Here is a 23,790-nt window from a genome sequence, read left to right on the forward strand (position 1 = left end):
TATAGAGAAGAACGGCGAGCGTTAGCCCCTCCCTCAGCGCGTTTGCGGAAGTAGCAGGAGCCGCCATTTGCCTTCTCTTACCGCACATCTACGGAGCTGGGGTGGTAACTAGTTCCCACATAGCAAGTATGTCACGGACTCAAGAGCTGAGTCCGCGCTACCTGCAGCCGGTCTCCAGCTGAGACTGCTACAACGGGTTTCCCTCACGTAGGCGCACCCGCGACGCAATTACGGGTTGCCAATGTGTTCTCCCGGAAGCTGGGAGGCTAAGGCCCTGTTCACACGGTGTTTTTTGCAGGCACAAACTTGCGGATCAAAATTAAGGCCGTGTTCATGGGGCCCGACGGACATAATATACTGCACTATATAAGTACTGCAGTGTATTGTGTAAACAATCTCATCTTCAAGTCCCCAAAACCGCTTTATAAAATGCTTTATTATGGGAAAAGTCTACGTTTTTAAAAATTATACAAAATTGATATCGCTGCATCCAAAACGATCCATACTAAAAAAATAATGCCAGAATTTTGTTCATCCTAACGCCTGAAAAAAGGGAATGAAAAATTTGTTTGTACCACAAAATGGTCATAGTAAGAACTTTTTACTCGTCTGATTAAAAAAATAAAGCAACTGAAAAAGAAAAATATGGCTTGAAATGCAGAGAAACAAAAACTAATTATTTTCCAAAAGAAGTGTCTTTATTGTGCAAAAGTGGTAAAAAAGAAATAAACGTACTCATTTGCTATCGCCGTAATCGTATAGACGCATCGGAATCAAGTTATATTATTTATACCACAACGTGAACACTAAAAGCAAATCCCCAAAAAACAATTGTAAAATTGCTGTTTTTTTCCATTTCTACTCAAAAAATTAAGTTATTCGATGAATTTTATGTACCCCAAAACGATGCTGTTAAAAATATTCCCTGTCTCGTGAAAAAAAAAAAAAAAAACCCTCGTACAGCTATGTTGATGGAAAAATGAAATAGTTAAAGAGACTCTGTCACCACATTATAAGTGCCCTGTCTCCTACATAAGAACATTGGCGCTGTAATGTAGGTGACAGTAATGCTTTTTATTTAGAAAAACAATATATTTTTACGACTTTATTAGCGATTTTTGCTTTATGCTAATGAGTTTCTTAATGCCCAAGTGGGCGTACTTTTACTTTCCACCAAGTGGGCGTTGTACAGAGGAGTGTATGATGCTGACCAATCAGCATCATGCACTCCTCTCCATTAAAGAGGCTCTGTCACCAGATTTTGCAACCCCTATCTGCTATTGCAGCAGATAGGCGCTGCAATGTAGATTACAGTAACGTTTTTATTTTTAAAAAACGAGCATTTTTGGCCAAGTTATGACCATTTTTGTAGTTATGCAAATGAGGCTTGCAAAAGTCCAAGTGGGTGTGTTTAAAAGTAAAAGTCCAAGTGGGCGTGTATTATGTGTGTACATCGGGGCGTTTTTAATACTTTTACTAGCTGGGCGCTCTGTTTACTTATTCCGATGCCGCGACGTAAAAAGTCTATGGCATCGGAATAATGCCCGTTAGTAACCGATGTAAAAAGACTATGGGCTGGTCACTAACGGGTTAATACAGGATCGCACTTAGTGCTATTTCCTGTTATATTTTAACTCATTGTTAATACATTTTGATATTTTTATAAAAACGCTGAGCCAAGTGCCTATTTACCAATGGTTATCCTATGTGTACTCCTTATCCCCTTGTCCATTCCTCCCCCTCTATCCTTTCCTTCCTTTCTCCTTGCATTATAATTACATTTCCCATATGTCTACTTTATATTTATCGTTTTTTGAACATTCTTTTATTTTTCTAGGACGTCACAAGGCTTAGAACTTTAGCAGCAATTTCTCATATTTTCAAGAAAATGTCAAAAGGCAATGTTTTCAGAGACCAGTTCAGTCCTGAAGTGGCTTTGAGGGCCTTATATATTAGTAAGTCCCCATAAATCACCCAATTTTGAAAACTGCACCCCTCAAAGTATTCAAAACAGCATTCAGAATGAGTTTTAACCCTTTTGCCGTTTCACAGGAATTAAAACAATGTAGAGGTGAAATTTACAGATTTCATTTTTTACAAAATTCATTTGTAATATTATTTTTTGTACTACAGAAGGTTTTACCCAAGAAATGCAACTCAATATTTATTGCTCAGATTCTGCCGTTTTTAGAAATATCCCACATGTGGTCCTAGTGCGGTAATGGACTGAAACACTGGCCTCAGAATCAAAGAAGCACCTAGTGGATTTTGGGGCCTCCTTTATTTAGAATATATTTCAGGCACCATGTCAGGTTTGAAGAGGTCTTGTGGTGCCAAAACAGTGGAAAACCCCCAAAAGTGACCCCATTTTGCAACACTACACCCCTCAAGGAATTTATCTAGGGGTGTAGTTAGCATTTTGATCCCACAGTTTTTTTGCAAAATTTATTTGAATTAGTATGTGAAGATGAAAATATACTTTTTTTTAAAAAAAAACATAATTTTTTTAAATTTTTACAAGGAATAAAGGATTTAAAAACACCCCAACATATGTAAAGCAATTTCTCCCAATTATAGCAATACACCCCATATGTGGTAATAAACTGCTGTTTGGACCCACAGCAGGGCTCAGAAGGGAAGGAGCGCCTTTTGGATTTCTGATTTTGCTGGAATAGTTTTCAGTGCCATGTCACGTTTGCAATGCACTGGAGGAACCAAAACAGTGGAAATCCCCCAAAAGTGACCCTATTTTGGAAACTACGCCCCTCAAGGAATTTTTCTAGGGGTAAAGTTAGCATTTTGACCCCACAGTTGTTTTTCTGAATTCATTTGAATTCGTCTGTGAAGGTAAAAATCTACTTTTTTTCTGAAAAAACAGACATTTTTAATTTTTACAAGGAAAAAAGGAGAAGCACCCCAACATTTGTAAAACAATTTCTCCTGACTACGGAAATATGCCATATGTGGTAATAAACTGCTGTTTGGACCCACAGCGGGGCTTAGAAGGGAAGGAGTGCTACTTGGCTTTTGGAGCTCAAATTTAGCTGAAATGGTTTTCGGGTGTCATGTAGAATTTGCAAAGACCCTGAGAGACGAAAACAGTGGAAACCACACAAAAGTGACCCTATTTGGGAAACTACACCACTTAAAGAGGCTCTGTCACCAGATTCTCAAATCCCTATCTCCTATTGCATGTGATCGGCGCTGCAATGTAGATAACAGTAACGTTTTTTTTTTGTTTTTTTAAAAACGTTCATTTTTGGCCAAGTTATGAGCTATTTTATATATATGCAAATGAGGTTTGAAATGGACAATTGGGCGTTTATTTTTTCGTTATGTCCAACTGGGCGTGTATTGTGTTTTTAACTGGGCGTGTTTACGTGTATGACGCTGACCAATCAGTGACCAGTCAGCGTCATACACTCCTCTCCATTCATTTACACAGCAGCGATGTGCAGCCACATACACAGAGATTAACGTTAATCAAGTGTCCTGATCATGAATACACATGAAATCCAGCCTGGACGTCATGTGTATTCAGAATCCTGACACTTCTGAATCTTTTCTGTGAGATTCCAGCAAGCCACGCGTAATCTCGCGAGATTACGGAGGTAAACGAGATTTCGTTTCCCTTGCTGGAAATCTCAAAGAAAAGAGTCAGAAGTGTTATCTACATTGCAGCGCCGATCACATGCAATAGGAGATAGGGATTTGAGAATCTGGTGACAGAGCCTCTTTAAGGAAACACGGGTATAGTGAGCATTTTGACCCCACAGGTATTTTGCAGAATTTATTAGAATTAGGCCGTGAAATTGAATATCAACATTATTTCCACTAAAATGTTGATTTTTTTCAATTTCACAAAGAATAAAGGAGGAAAAAGCACCCCAACATTTGTAAAGAAATTTCTCCCGAGTACGGCAATACCCCACATAGTCATAAATGTTTTTTCATTAGAAAGTAATTAACCCTTTCCAGACTGATCCATTTTTTCCTTTTAGTTTTTCCCTCCACGCTTTGCAAGAGCCATAACTTTTTATTTTTCCGTCAATAGAGTGGTGTGAAGGCTTATGTTTTGCGGAACGAGCTGTAGTTGTTATTGGTACCATTTTTTGGCACTTTTTATTAAATTTTTTGGTAGAGCCAAGGTGACCAAAAAACAGCGATTTTGCAGTTTTAAATTCTTTCTTTTTCACGGCGTTCACCGAGTAAAATAATGCTATATTGTAATAGTTTGGACTTTTACAGACACAGCGATACCAATTTTGTGTACTTTTTTACATAACTTTAGAGAAAAAATGTGAAAAGGTATTTTTTTTTTGGACTTTAAAAATTTTTTCATTTTTTTCACTAATAATAATCTACTTTTGTTCTTACACATTTTATTAGTCCCCCTAGGGGACTTGAACCAGCAATCTGTAGATAGCTGGTACAATACACTGCAATACTAATGTATTGCAGTATATTGTAATTTTTACAGGCTCCTGTAACAGCGTAATCGGATGGTGCAGAGTGAAAATTTAAAGTTTCCACTGATATGCCATTATAGTGCACTATATGTTATGCCCGGTTTGTGCCACTGAAGACAAATACCTCATAAAATATTAACCGGGTTCTCCCGGGTATGGCGATGCCAGATCTGTGGACATAAACTGCTGTTAGGGCACGCTCTAGGGCTCAGAAGGGAGGGAGCGCAGAGTTAGCTTGGTAATAGTTCTGTTTGGCATTTTGCTGGTATTTCAGTTTATAATGTGGGGGCATATGTAAGCTGTGCGGAGTACATCAGGGCATAATAAGAGGGTATAATAATGGGGTAAATAAACAAGAATCCGCAGATATGTGGCCAGCGTCGCACTGATAAAAGTGCCCAATCTTATCCGCTTTTGGATCACTCTGCACATTTTGCATCGCCATATTCTGAGAGCCAGAACGTCTTTATTTTTCAGCACCGGAGCTGTGTGAGGGATTATTTGTTGCGGGGCAATCTGTAGTTTTCATTGGTACCATTTTGGGGAACATGCGATTTTTTGATAACTTTTTATTCAATTTTTTGGCAAGCAAGGTGACCAAAAACCATAAATTCAGACAATGGTTTTTATTATTATTTTTTTTACGTCTTTCACCCTGGGATATAAATTACCATTTTACTTTATTCTGTGGGTCCGTAGGATTACGGCCATAACATATGTATATAGGTTTTTCATGTTTTGCAGCGTTTGCGCAATAAAATCACTTATTTATAAAATAAATAATTTTCTGTGTACAGCTGTCAAACGACGACGCGTAAAAATACAGCCTCGTCAAAAGAAGTGCAGGACACTTCTTTCAGACGTAATTTGAGCCGTACTTCATTGAACTCAATGAAGCATAGCTCAAAATTTACGACTGTCAGAGAAGACTCGCAAAATGCAGGAGGAGGAATTACGGCTGAAACGAGGCAGCTGTTTTCTCCTGAAAACAGTCTGTCATTTCAGCCGTAAAAGCCTCTCATCGTGTGCACATACCCTAAGGGCTTGTTTTTTGCGGGACGCGTTGTAGTTTTTATTGGTACTATTTTAATGTGCATGCAACTTTTTGATCACTTTTTATTGTATATTTTGGGAGGGGTGGTGACCAAAAAATAGTGATTCTACCTTTGCTTTTTAACTATTTTTTTTGCGGTGTTCATTGTGCGAGAAAAATAATATTATAGTTTTATAGTTGGGGTCGTTATGAACGCGGTGATACCAAATATGTGTACTTTTTTAATGTGTTAATTTTTTTCCTATAATAAAAGACTTGTTATAGGAAAAGAAGTATTTTTGTAACTTATAATCTTCATTTTTACACTTTTTGAAAACATTTTTATTATCTTTTCTTTACTTGTCCCACTAGAGGACATTTAGACTTGCAGCTCTGATCGCTGCTAGAACACATTACACCTACCTACATTGTGTTGTGTGTTCTGCCATTGTGACGTGGCAATCAGTCACGCCATCTTGAAGATCCGGATCAGGTACGGGGGGTCGGACGGGGCGGGGGGGAATGATCGGGGGTGCTGGCCCTTATTTAGACCATCTCTCTCCTTTCTCAGAATTTATTCGAACCGCCGCTGTTTTTACAGTGAACGCCGTAATTCGTTGAATAACGGCGATCATGTGACCGAAGACCGGACAAAACGGGCCTCGGTCTGTGCTCCGAGGCCTCAGCTACCTCCGTAGCTGAGTCCACGGAGTTTAAGAGCCTCCCGGGCGAGCTATCTTATACCAAAGCGCCGCCGTGAAAAGGCGGCGCTCTGGCATAAGTACCCTTAATGGCCGCCGTGAAAACATGTATAGGCGGTTATTAAGGGGTTAAAGGGGTTGGCCGCTTTATGTATAATCTTTACAAATATGTGGGAAAGGGGAATATAGGCAACGTACTCATATACAGTATACTCATTAGAAGTGTTTTACTGTTTAATCACTTTGTGAAGTCACGCTCCCTGGTTAGCAAAGTCTCACCCCCTACTGCATGCCGATCCTGCCAAGTACCTGCGCAAGCGCAGAAGATAGTATTTGCTACACTTGAATAGGTCCTGGACATCCAGGAAGCTAGCACATGCTCTTTTTTTTCCAATGGAGGTTGCTGCTGGATGAGTTGCTTTACATAACCCTCCATCTGTGGCCATTTTCTGGACAGGAACGGCATGCTGTCAGGAGGAGGAGACTTTCCTAACCAGGGGGCGTGGCTTTACGGAGTGATAAAACAGCGCCGCACTTTTCATGAGTATACATTAGTAAGCTGCCTATATTGCACTTTCCCAGACATTTGTAAAGATTATACAGCCAAGCAGCCAACCCCATTAACCTCTTCCCTCAAATGTATGTAACTGTACATCCATACTGCAGGTTCCTTTATCACAAATAGACGTACAGTTACGTCCTGTTGATGACATGGGCACAGGAGCGCTGCCTGCACCATTAGCAGCAGGTGCCGGCTGTAATATGCAGACAACATCATGCTGAAAAAGCCAGGGTTGGAGTTCTGTGTTTAACCCCCTAGATGCCGCAGGCAATAGCGGAAAAATTTCAGTATTGTTGTTTTTTCATTCCCCCCCAAAAAAGTTAAGAGAATTTAATCAGTAAGTTACTGTACATGTATCCGAAATGATGCCATTAGCAAATACAACTCATTTTGCAAAAAACATCCCTCATACAGCTGTATCGACAGGAAAATAAATGCCTCCTCTTTCATCCAGTCTCTGCAACTCTGGACGTGCTGTACAGGAGGCACAATCACTAAGGCTACATTGACACGACAGTGAAAAACGGCCGTGCGACGGCCGTTTTCAGAACAGTGAAGTTCTATTGGTGTATTCACATGACCATTTTTTTAACGGCCCGTGAAAACTGGCCGTCAAAAAATAGGACTTCCTATTTTTGGCTGTTTTCATGGCCAGGCGGCTCATATAAAAGTCCATGGAATCATGGATCAGTTTTTAACGGATGTTTTTAAGGAATCAATCCTTGTAACGGCCGGTAAAAACGGATCCTGGCCGAGGACTCACTGGACACAGCGCTACTTTGAGTGCTGAGCCCGTGGAAGTCCTTGACATTACTATATGGACAGTGCTGTTGGGGCTTTGAACTATGGAGTCACCGGCCAGAGCATCGCAAGATCTCTGGCCGGGTACTCCTGTCTTGGGAAAGCCCAAATATGGACAGTGACATCAGGGGCCCTCTCTGTAGATAGCACCAACCGCTCCCCCTGTATGTAGATAGCACCCGTTCTGTGGATAGCAAAGCCCCACCCCCCATAGATAACACCGCCCCTGTAGATAGCAACATTGTAGCTCCCTGTAAGAGCGTAATCCCCGACGTCCAGACCCCGCTCTGGCAGGTGATTCCGCTCTTAGAGGAAGCCCCTGACGACACTGTCCATATATGGACAGAGACGTCAGGGGCTCCGTCTAGGAGCGAAATCCCCGGTCAGAGGGATTCCGCTCCCACAGGGAGCTAAAGTGGCGCTATCTACATGGGGGGGTGCTATCTACAAGGGAGTGTTATCTATAAGGGGGTTTGGTGCTAACAACAGGGGGTCAATGCTATCTACAGGGGGATTTGGTGCTATCTACAGGGGGTTTGGTGCTATCTAGAGGGGGTTTGGCGCTATCTACATCGGAACTATATGGTGGTGTGGCACTATATATATGGGCACTGTGGTACTATGTGGATACTGTGGCACTATGTGGGCACTGGCACTTTATACGTGGGCACCGTGGCACTATGTCACTATATGTGGGCACTGTGGCACTATCGACAATGGGCACTGTGGCAGCATGTGGGCACTGGTACTTTTTGGGCACTGGCCCTATGTGGGCATTATGTACAGTGCGCACTATCTGCAGGGACTATCTACTTGGGCACTGTGGTGTCCTTGGGGGGATGGCACAAAAAAAACTGATGAAATCCATCCGTTTTTTTTAACGGCCATGAAAAACGGATGACAAATGGCCATTAAAGACGGACTGGGTCTGAGTGTCGGCCGAAAAAACTGCCGTTTTGGTCAGTTTTTCTCTGCCATTTTGCATCCGTTCCGGGCCGTGTTTCTGTTTTTATCGGCCAATTTTGACCCTTTTTGCATTAGTTTTTTCCCTGTCCGTTTTAAAAACGAATGAATTTAATTTGACAATTTTTTGCCACACACTTCCCTCTGTAGATAATGCCACACAGCCCCCTGTAGATACTGTCACAACCCCCTGTAGATAATGCCACACACTACTCTCTGTAGATAATGCCACACAGCCCCCTGTAGATAAGGCCACACACTGCCCTCTGTAGATAATGCCACACACTTCACTCTGTAGATAACGCCACAGCCCCCTGTAGGTAGTGCCACACAGCCCCCATGTGGGTAGGGCCACACAGCCCCCTTGTAGGTAGGGCCACACAGCCGCCTTGTACATGTCATCCCACCCGTAGATGCCACCCCCTCTTCCTGTAGATAGGGCCACTGTAGGGGACCGCGCCAAGAGAATATATGGACAGTGACGTCAGGGACTTTTGGAGTGGTCCGCGGAAGCTGAATCCCCGGCCACAGCGGCCCGTAATTCCGCTCCAGGAGAACTCCCTGACATCACTCTCCATATAGTGACGTAAGGGACTTCTGGAGCGGAATCACCAGCCACAGCTGTTTCAAGGACGGCTGTTGTGACCAGGGATTCCGCTTCAGGAAAAGTCCCTGACGTCACTGTCCATATATGGACAGGGACTTCTCCTGGAGTGGTCCCCTACAGTGGTGCTATCTACAGGAAGGGGAGTGCCATCTACAGGGGTGCTATGTACAAGGGGGCTGTGTGGCACTACCTACAAGAGAAGTCCCTGACGTCACTGTCCATATATGGACAGTGAAGTCAGGGACTTCTCCTGGTGTGGAATCCCTGGCCACAGGTTCGGTAACGCTGTGGCCGGGATTAGGGATTTCGCTCCTACAGGGAGCAAAAAAGAATCTCCTCACCATCGGGGAGGTCGCTTGGCGCACAGGTATTTCCCGTAAATATGAAGCCTAATAAAATCTTGCTTCCCTTTCAGGTCTCTTTTCGTGGAAGGTCTGCCACCGGTAGTGCCTTCATGGATTCAGGGTCTTCTGCTAATATTATGCCCGTGGAATTTGCTATGTCTCTAGCTATACCATTGATTGATTTGCCTTAACCTGTCCCGGTAGTGGGTATCGACTCCACTCCACTTGCTAATGGTTATTTTACGCACCATACCCCTGTATTTGAACTCATGGTTGGCTCCATGCATTTGGAGCAGTGTTCTGTGTTTGTGATGCAGGGATTATTGTCCGATTTGGTTTTAGGCCTTCCTTGGTTGCAGATGCATAATCCCACGTTTAACTGGAATACTGGGGATCTTACTAAATGGGGTAATGAATGCATGACTTCCTGTTTTTCTATCAATTTTGTTTCTCTCGCTGAGGAGGTGAACACCCTACCTGAGTTTATTCAGGACTTTGCTGATGTTTTTTCAAAAAATGCCTTCGAAGAGTTACGCCCTCATAGAGAGTACGATTGCGCAATCGATTTGGTACCAGGAGCTAAGCTCCCTAAAGGTAGGATATTTAATCTCTCTTGTCCTAAACGTGAAGCCATGAGAGAATATATCCAGGAAAGCCTGGCCAAGGGTTACATTCGCCCCTCTACTTCTCCGGTAGGTGCTGGCTTCTTCGTAGGGAAGAAGGATGGTGGTCTTAGGCCATGCATCGATTACCGGAGCTTGAATAAGGTCACTGTAAGGAACCAGTATCCCCTTCCTTTGATTCCTGATCTCTTCAATCAGGTTCAGGGGGCCCAATGGTTCTCTAAGTTTGATCTTCGGGGGGCTTATAACCTTATCCGAATCAGGGAAGGGGATGAGGGGAAGACTGCGTTTAACACGCCCGAAGGTGATTTCGAATACCTCGTCATGCCCTTTGGGTTATGTAATGCTCCCGCAGTCTTCCAGAATTTCATAAATGAGATTTTAAGAGACTACCTGGGGGTATTTCTTGTAGTGTACCTTGATGATATACTTGTGTTTTCCAAGGACTGGTCCTCCCACATTGAGCATGTCAGGAAGGTGCTCCAGGCCCTTCGGGAAACAAACTCTTTGTTTGGGGTGCAGGAGATACCATTTTTGGGTCAAATCCTCACTCCTAACGAATTCCGCATGGACCCTGCCAAGGTTCAGGCTGTGGCGGAATGGGTCCAACCTGCCTCCCTGAAGGCTTTACAGTGCTTCCTGCGGTTTGCTAATTATTACAGGAGATTTATTGCTAACTTCTCGGTCATCGCTAAGCCTCTTACGGACCTTACTCGCAAAGGTGCTGATCTTCCCCACTGGCCTCCAGAGGCGGTTCAGGCTTTTGAGGTCCTTAAGAGGTGCTTTATCTCTGCCCCAGTGCTGATTCAGCGTAACCAAATGGAGCCATTCATTGTGGAGGTTGATGCCTCAAAGGTGGGAGTGGGTGCTGTCTTGTACCAGGGTACTAGATCTCTCAACCATCTCCTTCCCTGTGCCTACTTCTCCAGGAAGTTCTCCCCCACTGAGAGTAACTATGACATTGGCAACCGCGAACTCTTAGCCATTAAATGGGCATTTGAAGAGTGGCGCCACTTCCTGGAGGGGGCTAGGCACCAGGTAACGGTCCTTACCGACCACAAGAATCTGGTTTTCCTAGAATCTGCCCGGAGGCTAAACCAGAGACAAGCTCGATGGGTGTTGTTTTTTACTAGATTCAACTTTGTGGTCACCTATAGGGCTGGGTCTAAGAATATTAAAGCTGATGCACTGTCGCGTAGCTTCATGGCCAGCCCTCCTCCTGAGGAGGATCCTGCTTGTGTCTTGCCCCCAGGTATAATCATATCCTCTGTTGATTCTGCCTTAGCCTCCGAAATTGCGGCTGATCAAGGTTCAGCTCCCGGGAACCTTCCTGAGAACAAGCTGTTTGTTCCACTGCAATTCCGGCTAAGGGTACTCAGGGAGAATCATGACTCTGCACTATCTGGCCATTCAGGCATCCTGGGTACCAAGCACCTCATTTCTAGAACCTATTGGTGGCCTGGGTTGCTTAAAGACGTTAAGGCCTACGTTGCCGATTGTGAAACTTGTGCTAGGTCCAAGACCAGCGGACTTACTATGTTCTTTGCCCATTCCCCAGAGACCTTGGATCCATATCTCCATGGATTTTATCACCGATCTGCCTCCATCCCAAGGCAAGTCGTGGTGTGGGTTGTAGTAGACCGCTTCAGCAAGATGTCCCACTTTGTACCCCTCAAGAAACTACCCAATGCCAAGACGTTAGCTACCTTATTTGTCAAACACATCCTGCGTCTCCATGGGGTTCCTGTCAATATTATTTCTGACAGAGTGCTACAATTTGTTTCATTGTTTTGGAGAGCCTTCTGTAAGAAGTTGGAGATTGATCTGTCCTTCTCCTCGGCCTTCCATCCTGAAACTAATAGCCAAACTGAGAGGACTAATCAGTCTCTAGAACAATATTTAAGGTGTTTTATCTCGGACTGTCAAGATGATTGTGTCTCCTTCATTCCCCTCGCCGAATTCTCCCTTAATAAATGGGTCAGTCTCCCCCTTCTTCTGTAATTTTGGTTTTAATCCACGGTTCTCCTCCGTTTCACCTGGTGGTTCCAACAATCCCGAGGTAGATGTCAGGTTCAGAAGAACCTTGAGGCGTCCCAGAGTATCCAAAAGACTCATGCAGATAAGAGACGTTCTTCTAACTCCTTGTTTGTGGTCAGGGATCTGGTGTGGCTGTCTTCAAAAAATTTGTGCCTTAAAGTTTCGGCCAAAAAATTTGCTCCCCGGTATATAGGGCCGTACAAGATCATTGAGGTCCTTAACCCTGTCTCCTTCCGGCTGGTGTTACCCCCGTCCTTTCATATACACAACGTGTTCCATGCCTCCCTCCTGAAAAGCTGCTCCCCGTCCTTGGCTACCTCGAGGAAACCTCCGGTCCCTGTTCTCACTCCTGAAGGGGTAGAATGGCCAGGATTGTGGACAGCAGGATAGTCCAAGGCTCCCTCCAGTACCTCGTCCATTGGAGAGGATTCTAGCTGCAAACGGCTGTTTTTTAATGCAATATCTACATAGGTGTATAGAGGCTCGTTTCCAGCAACATTGTGTTTGCTAACTAGGTTAGAAGGCAAATGGATGATTAGAAAACACTTGAAAACCCTTGTGCAATTATGTTAGCACCGCTGTAAACAGGTTTGCTGTTTAGAGGAGCTATAAAACTGACCTTCCTTTGAGCTAGTTGAGAATCTGGAGCATTACATTTGTGGGTTCGATTAAACTCTCAAAATGGGTAGAAAAAGAGAGCTTTCATGTGAAACTCGACAGTCTATTAGTTTTCTTAGAAATGAAGGCTATTCCATGCGAGAAATTGCCAAGAAACTGAAGATTTCCTACAACAGTGTGTACTACTCCCTTCAGAGGACAGCACACACAGGCTCTAACCAGAGTAGAAAGAGAAATGGGAGGCCCCGCTGCACAACTGAGCAACAAGACAAGTACATTAGAGTCTCTAGTTTGAGAAATAGACGCCTCACAGGTCCTCAACTGGCAGCTTCATTAAATAGTACCCGCAAAACACCAGTGTCAACGTCTACAGTGAATAGACGACTCCGGGATGCTGGCCTTCAGGGCAGAGTGGCAAAGAAAAAGCCATATCTGAGACTAGCTAATAAAAGGAAAAGATTAATATGGGCAAAAGCAGACAGACATTGGACAGAGGAAGATTGGAAAAAAGTGTTATGGACAGACGAATCGAAGTTTGAGGTGTTTGGATCACACAGAAGAACATTTGTGAGACGCAGAACAACTGAAAAGATGCTGGAAGAGAGCCTGACGCCATCTGTCAAGCATGGTGGAGGTAATGTGATGGTCTGGGGTTGCTTTGGTGCTGGTAAAGTGGGAGATTTGTACAAGGTAAAAGGGATTTTGAATAAGGAAGGCTATCTCTCCATTTTGTAACGCCATGCCATACCCTGTGGACAGCGCTTGATTGGAGCCATTTTCATCCTACAACAGGACAATGACACAAAGCACACCTCCAAATTATGCAATAACTATTTAGGGAAGAAGCAGGCAGCTGGTATTCTATCTGTAATGGAGTGGCCAGCGCAGTCACCAGATCTCAACCCCATAGAGCTGTTGTGGGAGCAGCTTGACCGTATGGTATGCAAGAAGTGCCCATGAAGCCAATCCAACTTGTGGGAGGGGCTTCTGGAAGCATGGGGTGAAATTTCTCCCGATTACCTCAGCAAATTAACAGCTAGAATGCCAAAAGGTCTGCAATGCTGTAATTGCTGCAAATGGAGCATTCTTTGACGAAAGCAAAGTTTGAAGGAGAAAATTATTATTTGAAATAAAAATCATTATTTCTAACTTTGTCAATGTCTTGACTATATTTTCTAGTCATTTTGCAACTCATTTGATAAATATAAGTGTGAGTTTTCATGGAAAACACAAAATTGTCTGGGTGACCCCAAACTTTTGAACGGTAGTGTATATCCTAGTTTTCATTTTTAAATCTGCTCACACATTTTTATGGTTACTTTGCTCCGATCATGCACTATACTGTTGATGTCTATTATGTCACTGCTTACTCTTTTGTACCAAGAAATGTTTTGTACTGGACACTGAGAAATCTTATTGTCTTTCTGCGGTAATGTACCCCAGATCAGACCACAAACCCCTAAATTTATTAGAGAACTAAACATACCCCAGATCCCTAAATCAAACCCCTAAATTAATTACACCTCCAAATTAATATAGACTCCAGACCAGACCCCTAATTACTCAGACAATTTGAGACCCCGAAATTCAGAACCTAGACCACTAAATTTATTTCAGATAAGAAGATCAGACACCTAAATCACACCCCAGACTCCTAAATCAAACAGACCACAGACCTTTAGATCAGACCCTAAAATGAATAAGACCAAAGTAAGACAAACAAATATCAGGTATTTACTAACCTCTCCTCGCTCCTGGCTTCTCTTCAGTGCTTGGCTCACAGGGTCCTGACCCATCCTGCATCAGGATGTTGTATGCGCTGTAGCAGCAGGACAGCTTAGCGGCAGGACCTTTTATGCAGTGCCGCATACAACATCCTGATGCTGGTCAGCGTCTGGTCCTTGTGTGCCAGCCTCTGAAGGCCCTGATATGGCAGGTAAGTCTGTGGACCCCCTGGTCTATGGGACCCCGTCGCAACTGCGTCAGCCTTAGTCACCTATAATTACGCCACTAATTGTAGAGATGTCTAGCGGGGTAAATTTTTTCTTGCATTTTAGTTTTAAACACATTGTGTTTAAAGTTTGCAGGTAGCTTCTGGGTACAGCGCAGATGTATATAAATTTTTTTTTGTGATGGTGCTCTGCTCACTTATTTAGGACTGGGTCCAGGAGTTAAGCTATGTTCACATTTGCGTTGAGTCCTTCCATTAGGGGTTCCATTGAGGATATTGTAATTTTTTAAACTAAAATGACAGAAACCTTTGATGGAACCCAGACAGACCCCGTTATAAGTTAATGGGATTTGTCAGACCCCATTCGAATCGTCGTCCATCACAGCGTTATGTGAACATAGTCATAGCTATGGTACACTGTCATTTCTAAAAGCTACAGAGCTATTACTCTGCCACATTCTACCTTTATAGAAAATGCATCTGTGTATCTTCTAAATAATAATGTTCTTAGCAATAACTGGAGTTTCTCTTTAAAGAGCAATTAAGATAGGGGCATTTACAAAATGCATTTAGAGTGCACACCAGATCCCCAAATTCGATTTCAGGTTTGCTGTAAGCAGCTTGTGTCTCCCTAGAATTTTTCTGGCTCCTATTCCATGATACAGGCAGGGCCTGATTATAATTGGTGCTCTTGGAGCTCCAGCTCCAGGCCCCGCGTTCCCTCTTGCTCAGGGGGGGCCCAGCCCCCGGCGACTTCCATATTCAATTGTACCTGCGTTCTCAGGATGCAGGTACAATTGAATACAATGACAGAGCTGCATGGAGATAGCGAACTTGTTCGCTATTCGCTGCAACCTATAGAACACAGGGATTGGATCCCTGCGCAGGCGCGATGACGTCATCGCTCTGGCGTACACTTCAGGCCTAATGTGGCTGAGTAGGCTGGAGCTCGGTTCATCGCTGGAACGGCCCGGGCACGGTGAGTACAGGTTTTTTTTCTTTTTTTTTTTCTTGGGGGCGCTATATGCAGGGAGGTGTGTGTTTCACTATCTAAAGGGAGAGGGGGTGTATGGCACGATCTACAAGAGGGGGATGTATGGAACAATCTACAAGGGGGGGCTGTGTGGCACCATCTACAAGGGGGATGTGTGTCACTACCTACAGTGTGTGCGTGTGGCACTACCTACAGTGTGTGTGTGGCACTACCTACAGTGTGTGTGTGTGTGTGTGTGGCACTACCTACAGTGGATGTGTGTGGCACTGCCTACAGTGGATGTGTGTGGCACTACCTACAGGGAATGTGTGTGGCACTGCCTACAGTGAGGTGTGTGGCACTATCTACAGAGGGAGGTGGGGCACTCTCTACAGGGGCCACTGTGTGGCACTATCTACAGGCGGCAATATGCTGTCTGCTGATCCGCTGTATCTAATTAAGTATTGTGTGACACTGCTGAACTGTTGTATCTAATCCTATCATGTCTGATAATGTCTGCTGAGACAATGTATATAATTCTATTCAGTGGTGTAGCTATAGGGGTCGTAGTCTTTTAGATCTATATATTTATTTATTTTTGTTTGGGGGTGGTGCATGTTTTGGGCCTTGTGCCCCTGATCTGATAAGAGACTAACATTGCCCCTGGTATAGATACATATTATGTTAATATACATAGTCTGCCGGCTGGGCCCCGTCACAGGCCGCACATGCTAATTTGACATTGCCTCATGCCCAGTTGATGCTTGCACCGCCCCACCGTCACCAGCAGGCCTAAAATTGAACTTGTGCCTTTGGTGTAGTTTACAACTGGTGAGTAGATGTGTAGACAGTGTAGTATTAAACAGAGTGGGGTAGGTCAAGATCACTTGTTTCAATTGGAAAGTCATTTTGGGGGATGGGCTCATACTTGATTGGCATGGTGCAATTGAAGAGGATGCTACTAAGTAAATCATGAGGTGGGGCAGGTTAGGAACTGACTAATGTGTTGAAAAGTAGCTGTATTAACTAACGTATTTACATTTTTCTTTAGGTGACGTGAAGAACCTGACCACAACTTGGTGGGTGTAGCTTCCAGGCTCCTTCTACCTGTATCTCCTGTGTGCCTGCTGCCCAGCGGGCATAGCATTGAACTTGTCCTTTTGGTGTAGTTTACAATTGGTAAGTAGTCAATTGGCTTATTTCTAACACTGTACTAGATAGGAAGGGGGTTCAGTTTTTGAGCAATTTTTCTAGCCAAACACAGTTTTTTCTTTATACTTTTCCGTCTTTTAGGATCCACTTCTGTGTTTGGCTCAAAAAATTGTGACAAAAATCTGTGACACCAGCCTCAAGGAAATATGCTAAGAGCTCTGTCCATAGGCGGCCTCCTATTTCAGTTCATCCTCATTTAAGTAAATGGAGCTGAACTTCAATACCAGACGCAGCCCATGGGCTGGTGTTATGCTGTTTAAAAAAACAACACTTTTTTAGAGTCCTGGACAACCCCTTTAACCCCTTTCCCCTGCTTGCATTCTGGGCCCTAATGACCATGCCATTTTTTAAGTTTTTCCATCGTCACATTTGAAGAGCTATAACTTTTTTATTTTTGCGTCGACATAGTTGTATAAGGTCTTGTTTTTTGCGGGACAATTTGTACTTTTTAATAGCACCATTTTGGGGTACATATAATTTACTCATTAACTTTTATTAAGTTTTTTTGGGGGGGGATAGAAGAAAAGCTGAAATTTCACCACTTTTTTTTGCGCCCTAAATCTACGTTGTTTACCGTGTGGTATAAATAACACAATAACTTTATTCAGCAGGTTGTTACGATTGCAAAGATACCAAATTTGTATAGATTTTGTATGTTTTACTACTTACACAGTAAAAACAAGTTTTTTTCAAAATTATTTGTTCTTGCGTCTCCATATTTGAAGAGTCATAACTATTTTATTGTTCCGCCGATGCAGTTGTATGAGGGCTTTTTTTTTGCGGGACGACTTGTAGTTTTTATTGGCACCATTTTAGAGTAGATGCGACTTTTTGATCACTTTTTATTAAATTTTTTTAAAGTCAGGATTAACAGAAAACAGCAATTTTTCCATTGGTATTTATTTTATTTTTTACAGCGTTCACCGTGCGGGTTAAATAATGTAACAGCTTTATAGTCGGGGTCGTTACGGACACGGCGATACCAAATATGTGTAACATTTTTGCTTTATTGTGTTTTTTTAATAGTAAAGCATTTTGTAAGGGGAAAAAGTGGGGTTTTCATTTTTTTCCCACATTTTTTTTTATTAACTTTATTCAACTTTTTTTTTTTACTTGTCCTACTAGGGTACTTTCATATGCGATCATTCGATCGCTTTTATAATACACTGCAATACTTTTGTATTGCAGTGTATTACTGCCTGTCCGTACACTAATACACTGTACAGATTTTATCGCCGGGTGCCGGTGGGATGAGAGGGAGCTCTCTCCCTCTCTCCAAAACCACTCAGATGCGGTGCACGCTTTTGAGCACCGCATCTGAGGGGTTAAACGGGTGAGATCGATACTTATATCGATCTCACCCGGTTGAGCAGGGACGCCCCCAGTCCTCAGCTACCTCTGGCAGCTGAGAGCAGGGAGATTTGACGGCTCCATGCTCTGTTTACTTTATTCTAAAGAAGCGCCGTGGAACGGCGGCGCTGTAGCATAAAGCCCATTAATGACCGCCGTGAAAAGGCTTATTGGCGGTCATTAAGGGGTTAAATATAGAAATATGCTGCCTAAATGAGAAGTACTCAGCTGAGAGCAGTGCTCATCGTCAGTCTGGAGACGGCTCTCATAGGCGTTCTATATAAGCCGTCTTCAGCCTGACAGGCAGAGCTGCTCACAGCCGAGGATACAAAGCTCTCAGCTGAGTACTTCTGCACCTTCGTTTCAGCAACGGTGGCGGTCTCAGCACCCCGGCCCACTTCTGGTATGTGTCTATGACGTTTCAAAAGTTTGATCAAAGTGTAGTTATTATTTAATGTTAAAACATGTTTTAATGCAGAATTTTAATATGTTGGATTTTTAACAAGAATCTGTTGCTTTTAGCAAAGTTTGTACAGCTTTTCCTTCAAAAAAATATATTTTTTTAGTCAGGCAAGCACTGGTTAGCACTGCTGCACATGTAGTATCTTGTACCCATCTGAATGAGGCTGCCTTGTCAGGGCAGGTGGGCTCACACAATTTTTTCGAATTTGATTAAACTGTGTGCCAAGAACCTCACTGTTATTTGCTTAGAAGAAATATTGCAGTAATTAAATGTTTTTATGAATCTCATCTCATAAATTCATGGTATATCCCCATGATATGCTATAAATGTCTGATAGATGCAGGAACCACTTCTGGGACCTGCACCCATCTCAAGAACGCAGGTCTCCTCACACATGTCAAGTCTTCTAAGGTGGACGGGAGGTACAGAAATAGTCAAGCGGGCTGTTTTCAGCTGTTTGCATAACTCCAATAGAAGTCAATTGGATTAAACAGCATAGCTAGCTATCCTGTGGATATACCATAAATATATGAGATAATATATAAGACTCCTGAGTTACGAAAACAGTGTAACTCGCTGTGCTGTCCCGTGGATGTGCCATAAATGTATGAGATGAGAAAAACTCTTTTATTCTAAATATTTTATATATAATGTATATTTTACTTTTGGTCACTGGTGTCTCAGTGGCCTCTAGCATAGCGTGTTCTTTTTAAGACACCTGGTTTAATTATGCTTATGTTTCATGAGAGTAACCGGCCTAGCCAGCAATGAGTGTAATGTTATCTGCATTTCTTTTTATCACTTCGCAAAGACGAAATTACAGTCACTACATGCCACCCACTATCTATGGGTACTGAGCGAGGAATGATGGGCATCAAATGTAAGTCACTGCTTTTAATGTTTAACTTAGTGGACATTTAACAAGCACTCTGGCTTCTATATTGTGGGGCACAGTTTATAATCGGTTGTACTAAGCTTCAAATGCCTAGAAGCATGGCCATGGAGAACCCTGTGTTAGTTGGGTGGGGGGCCTCATCATAAATAACTGCTCCATACTGCCGGCAGTCTTAATCTGGCCCTGGATACAGGAAAACATTTGACATCATTACTAACCACCTTCCACCATTATTACCACCTTGCTTCTTCATTAGAGGACACAACCTTCTAAGGCCATGGAAAATTGGCATGTGTGTATTGCAAAGGGTGAAATCCACAGCAAAAATCCACATAAAATCTTGGACATATAATCCATTCTGCCTGCCACATGTGAGTTGGGTTTTGTAAAGCCCCATTTAGTAGCATTGTACTGTTTTATGTTGCGGATTTTCTATGCTTAATTCACACAAAAATCGGTAACAAATCCACCACGTCTAGACATGGCCAAACAGAAAAATAAGGTTAGCAGTAAAGATGGTAGAACCATTTTGCCAGGATTGTGATTTGCACATTTAAAGTGCTTCACATTTTGAAAAATCAACTTTATTGTAATGATTATTTCACTTCTCTGCCATATTACAAAAATCAAACAGTTTTTTTGTCATTTTGTGTTTTTTCTTTGGTGTATAGGAAGGCCAAAATGTATGTTACCAGTGATTTCAATGTAGGAAAATGCAAGGTATATTTCCCCGAAGTTTATTAAAAAAAAAATACTTAATTGACCGCATTAAGATTTAACAGAACACAGTGATGCAGAACCCACGCTAATTTATTGTATAAAAATAAGAAAATAATGGTTCTTGAATTGCAGCCACACAAATAAATTTTTTCCATAAAACATGTTTTGTGCAAATTTCTAAAACATTAAAAAAATAAATATATTTGGTATTGTTGCATTCGTACCGACCTGTACGCAAAAAAAGTTGTAAAAGGAAATTATTAAAAACTAGTAAAAGTTAATTTATAAATTATATGTACCCCAAAATGGAGCCATAGAATAATACAACTCGTCTGGCAACAAAGAAGCCCTCATATAGCCTCATCGAGGGGATAACATTTTTTTATGGCTCTTGGAATGCAAGGATGAAAAAATGCTTTGGTCATTAGGGCCCAAACAGGCCTGGTCTTTAAGGCTGGATTCACACGAGCACATTACGTCCGTAATGGACGGAACGTATTTTGGCCGCAAGTCCCGGACCGAACACACTGCTGGGAGTCGGGCTCCTAGCATCATAGTTATGTACGATGCTAGGAGTCCCTGCCTCGCTGCCGGACAACTGTCCCGTACTGTAATCATGTTTTCAGTACGGGACAGTAGTTCCATGGAGAGGCAGGGACTCCTAGCATCGTACATAACTATGATGCTAGGAGCCCGTCTCCCTACAGTGTGTTCGGTCCGGGACTTGCGGCCGAAATACGTTCCGTCCATTACGTATGTAATGTGCTCGTGTGTATCCAGCCTAAGGGGTCAGGTTTTTTTTTCCAAAGCATACGGAATGATGACATATCGCTAGGATATGCTATCCCTTACTGATAAGTGGGGATCCATCTGCTGGGTCCCCCACAAACCTTAGAATGAAGGGGCCTCAGACACTCCTACTCTTTTCTTATCGTTATACAATGACGATACTGACAACCTGCTATGCAGGGAACTGCAACACAGCTCCATTAACTTTAATGGGGCTGTGCTGCAATTCCCTGCACAGCGGTGATCCCGGTCACCCTCTGTATAGGAAATTGCTACCGAAAAAAGACGAATATACCTTGACATAGTTCTCCGGATTTGTGCGGGAACCAGCGGTTGCAGTCCACCAATCAAAATGTTATTGCAGATCCTAGCGATTTTCCATAACATTCAATTATGGGAATAACCTTTCAAGCCCTCTGCACACAGCGTGCCCGTAATCACGGTCCATGGACAGTTAGGCCCCATGCACACGACCATAGATTTTGTCCGTAATTACGGACCCATTCACTTCTATGGCCGACGGACACCTACCCGTATATTTACAGGAAGGCGTCTGTGCCATGGAAGGGTTCCGCAAAAGATAGGACATGTCGTATTTTTTGCTTTTTACGGACGTGCTCCCATACTTTATATGGGAGCACGGGCCGCAAATGCAGGTGGCTGTCTGCAGCCGGACAAGCCCCTAATCACGGACCGTGATTACGGGCGCGGTAGTGTGTATGGGGCCTTACCCGCATTTGCGGGCCGTGCTCCCATTATAAAGAATGGGAGCACGGTCAGTAAAATAAAAAAAATAGGACATGTATTTTTTGCGGGTCTTTTCTATAGCACGGACACCTTCGCATAAATATACAGGAAGGTGTCCATGGGCAATAGAAATCAATGGGTCCATACTTTGATTCACAATTACAGTCCATAATTGTGGATCAAAATTACGGCCATGTGAATGGGGCCTACACAACACTAAGGCTACATTCACATGAGCGTATCAGATTCACGCACGTGAAAAAATTATATTTTTTTAAATAAAAATGTCAGTCAGTGTGTTTGATACAAATGAGTTTTTATTAAAAACTATTTATACTGTTTGAGATACAGTTGCTCTGTATTCTGTATACAGAGCAGCTGTATCATTCACTTTCACAGGCTTACATAACCTGGGGGCTTGTCCACACGTAACGTTATTGCTGCGTATTTTCCGTCCCATCCGGAATTGCAGACGGAAAATACGCAGCAGAATACAGTGGCAGCAAAGTCGGTGAGATTTAACAAATCTCATCCACACGCTGCGTAAAATTTCCGTGCAGAAATTAACCTGCGGTGCGTATTTTTCGTACTGCAGCATGTTAATTTCTGCTGCGGAAAGTGGACTGAATTGCTGCGTTTTTCAGAGGAGATGACAACGTCTCCCAGCATTGAGAAAGACGCAGCAAAATATGCACCATTTTCTGGAGTAAAAAAACTGCAGGAAATGGTGTGGTTTTTCCGCAGCGGAATTTCTGCTAGTTTCTTCGGAACTGCTACAGAAATTTTCTGCAGCAATTCCGTTACGTGTGGACAAGCCATATATTCTGGAAAGATATAAGTAAAAAGCGGTGGGACTGAAAATCATGAAACAAGCTCACTAATCGCATAGGCTAATTGAATAGCATCTAGAATGTCAATACATTACTATAATTATAAGGCACTTATCTGGACGAGATTGCCAACGATCCCAGCGTGAAGCTTGGGATTTACAGACACACCTATAAATTTGTGCATCTAACACACCCGAGGAATTTCTATTCCACTCTGAAACAACGCTCTAAATTTACACAAATTTTAGCGAAGGAGAGTCAGGCATGAATCAATTTATGGTATTGTAAATGAGAACGCCGACGGGAGAAAGTAACTTTCGAGGTTTAGTTCTTTATATGCAAAATGAGTAGTTGTTCATTGAAATTAAATCTTCATCTGAATTAAATGTCTAAATAGGCAGCCAGAAGATCTAAACATGTTTTAAACATTAAGTAAAGTCATTTATTGAATGAAATTGTAGTGAGAACTAACCTGTGTATCCGACATGTCTCAGCTCACTCTGCTTCCTATCTTTGCTTACAATTTATCCAATGATCATCCAGCCCTTCCCACTTCCTCTTTTGCAATATGATGCAGGAAACACCGTATTCAACCTAATGTAAGCTCATCGCTTCCAGCACTAAAAGCACTTACAGAAGTGCAAGGAAAATGACAATCATACTTTTGAAAATACTTGGTAACTGTAAAAAAATTGTGAAGTTCTGAAAATAGCTTTGAAATCCTGGAGTCAGAGTGGATGCTGCAAATTCCCATCATTCCTCATTAAAAAAGTGACACTAATAAGAACAGTATGGTAAACTAACAAAATAAAGATGCTGAGCCAGTTAATACATCGTTTTTTGGTGCGGATTTTGACGTGGAACCCGCATTTTTTTGCATTTACTAAAAAAGGGTCAAAAATGCCTCAAAAAGTCTACAAAAAAAAAGCATAAAGAAAGGCTTTCATTTTAAAATGCAGTCCTCTGGAATGTGCTACCCCAGACAATCAAATTAACTCCCAATATCCACAGTTTTAAAGAAGCCCTGAAAACACATCTTTTTAGACAGGCCTATAACATTCCCTTATTTGACTCCTTTCCATGGCCCCCCTTTTAGATTAGT

The 23,790-nt window shown here is 42.7% G+C and overlaps 1 protein-coding gene and 1 long non-coding RNA gene across 2 annotated transcripts in view; one reads left to right on the forward strand and one right to left on the reverse strand.

Annotated features, from left to right (window-relative positions):
- The window catches only part of SFT2D1 (SFT2 domain containing 1), an 87,576-nt gene extending 64,361 nt beyond the window's left edge, over nucleotides 1–23,215 (reverse strand). The window contains exon 1 of the mRNA XM_075864334.1: nucleotides 23,161–23,215. Within this exon, the coding sequence (XP_075720449.1) occupies nucleotides 23,161–23,175 (15 nt within the window). The 5' untranslated portion in view covers nucleotides 23,176–23,215. The remainder of the gene's footprint in view (nucleotides 1–23,160) is intronic.
- LOC142761136 (uncharacterized) lies at nucleotides 10–20,430 on the forward strand. Its single transcript, XR_012883514.1, has 4 exons — nucleotides 10–126; nucleotides 16,734–16,861; nucleotides 19,519–19,587; nucleotides 20,274–20,430. It is a non-coding gene; the product is annotated as an uncharacterized LOC142761136 (long non-coding RNA).
- Nucleotides 23,216–23,790: the final 575 nt, after the last annotated feature.

Source organism: Rhinoderma darwinii, chromosome 4 (genome assembly GCF_050947455.1).
Source record: "Rhinoderma darwinii isolate aRhiDar2 chromosome 4, aRhiDar2.hap1, whole genome shotgun sequence".
Taxonomy (NCBI): Eukaryota; Metazoa; Chordata; class Amphibia; order Anura; family Rhinodermatidae; genus Rhinoderma; species Rhinoderma darwinii.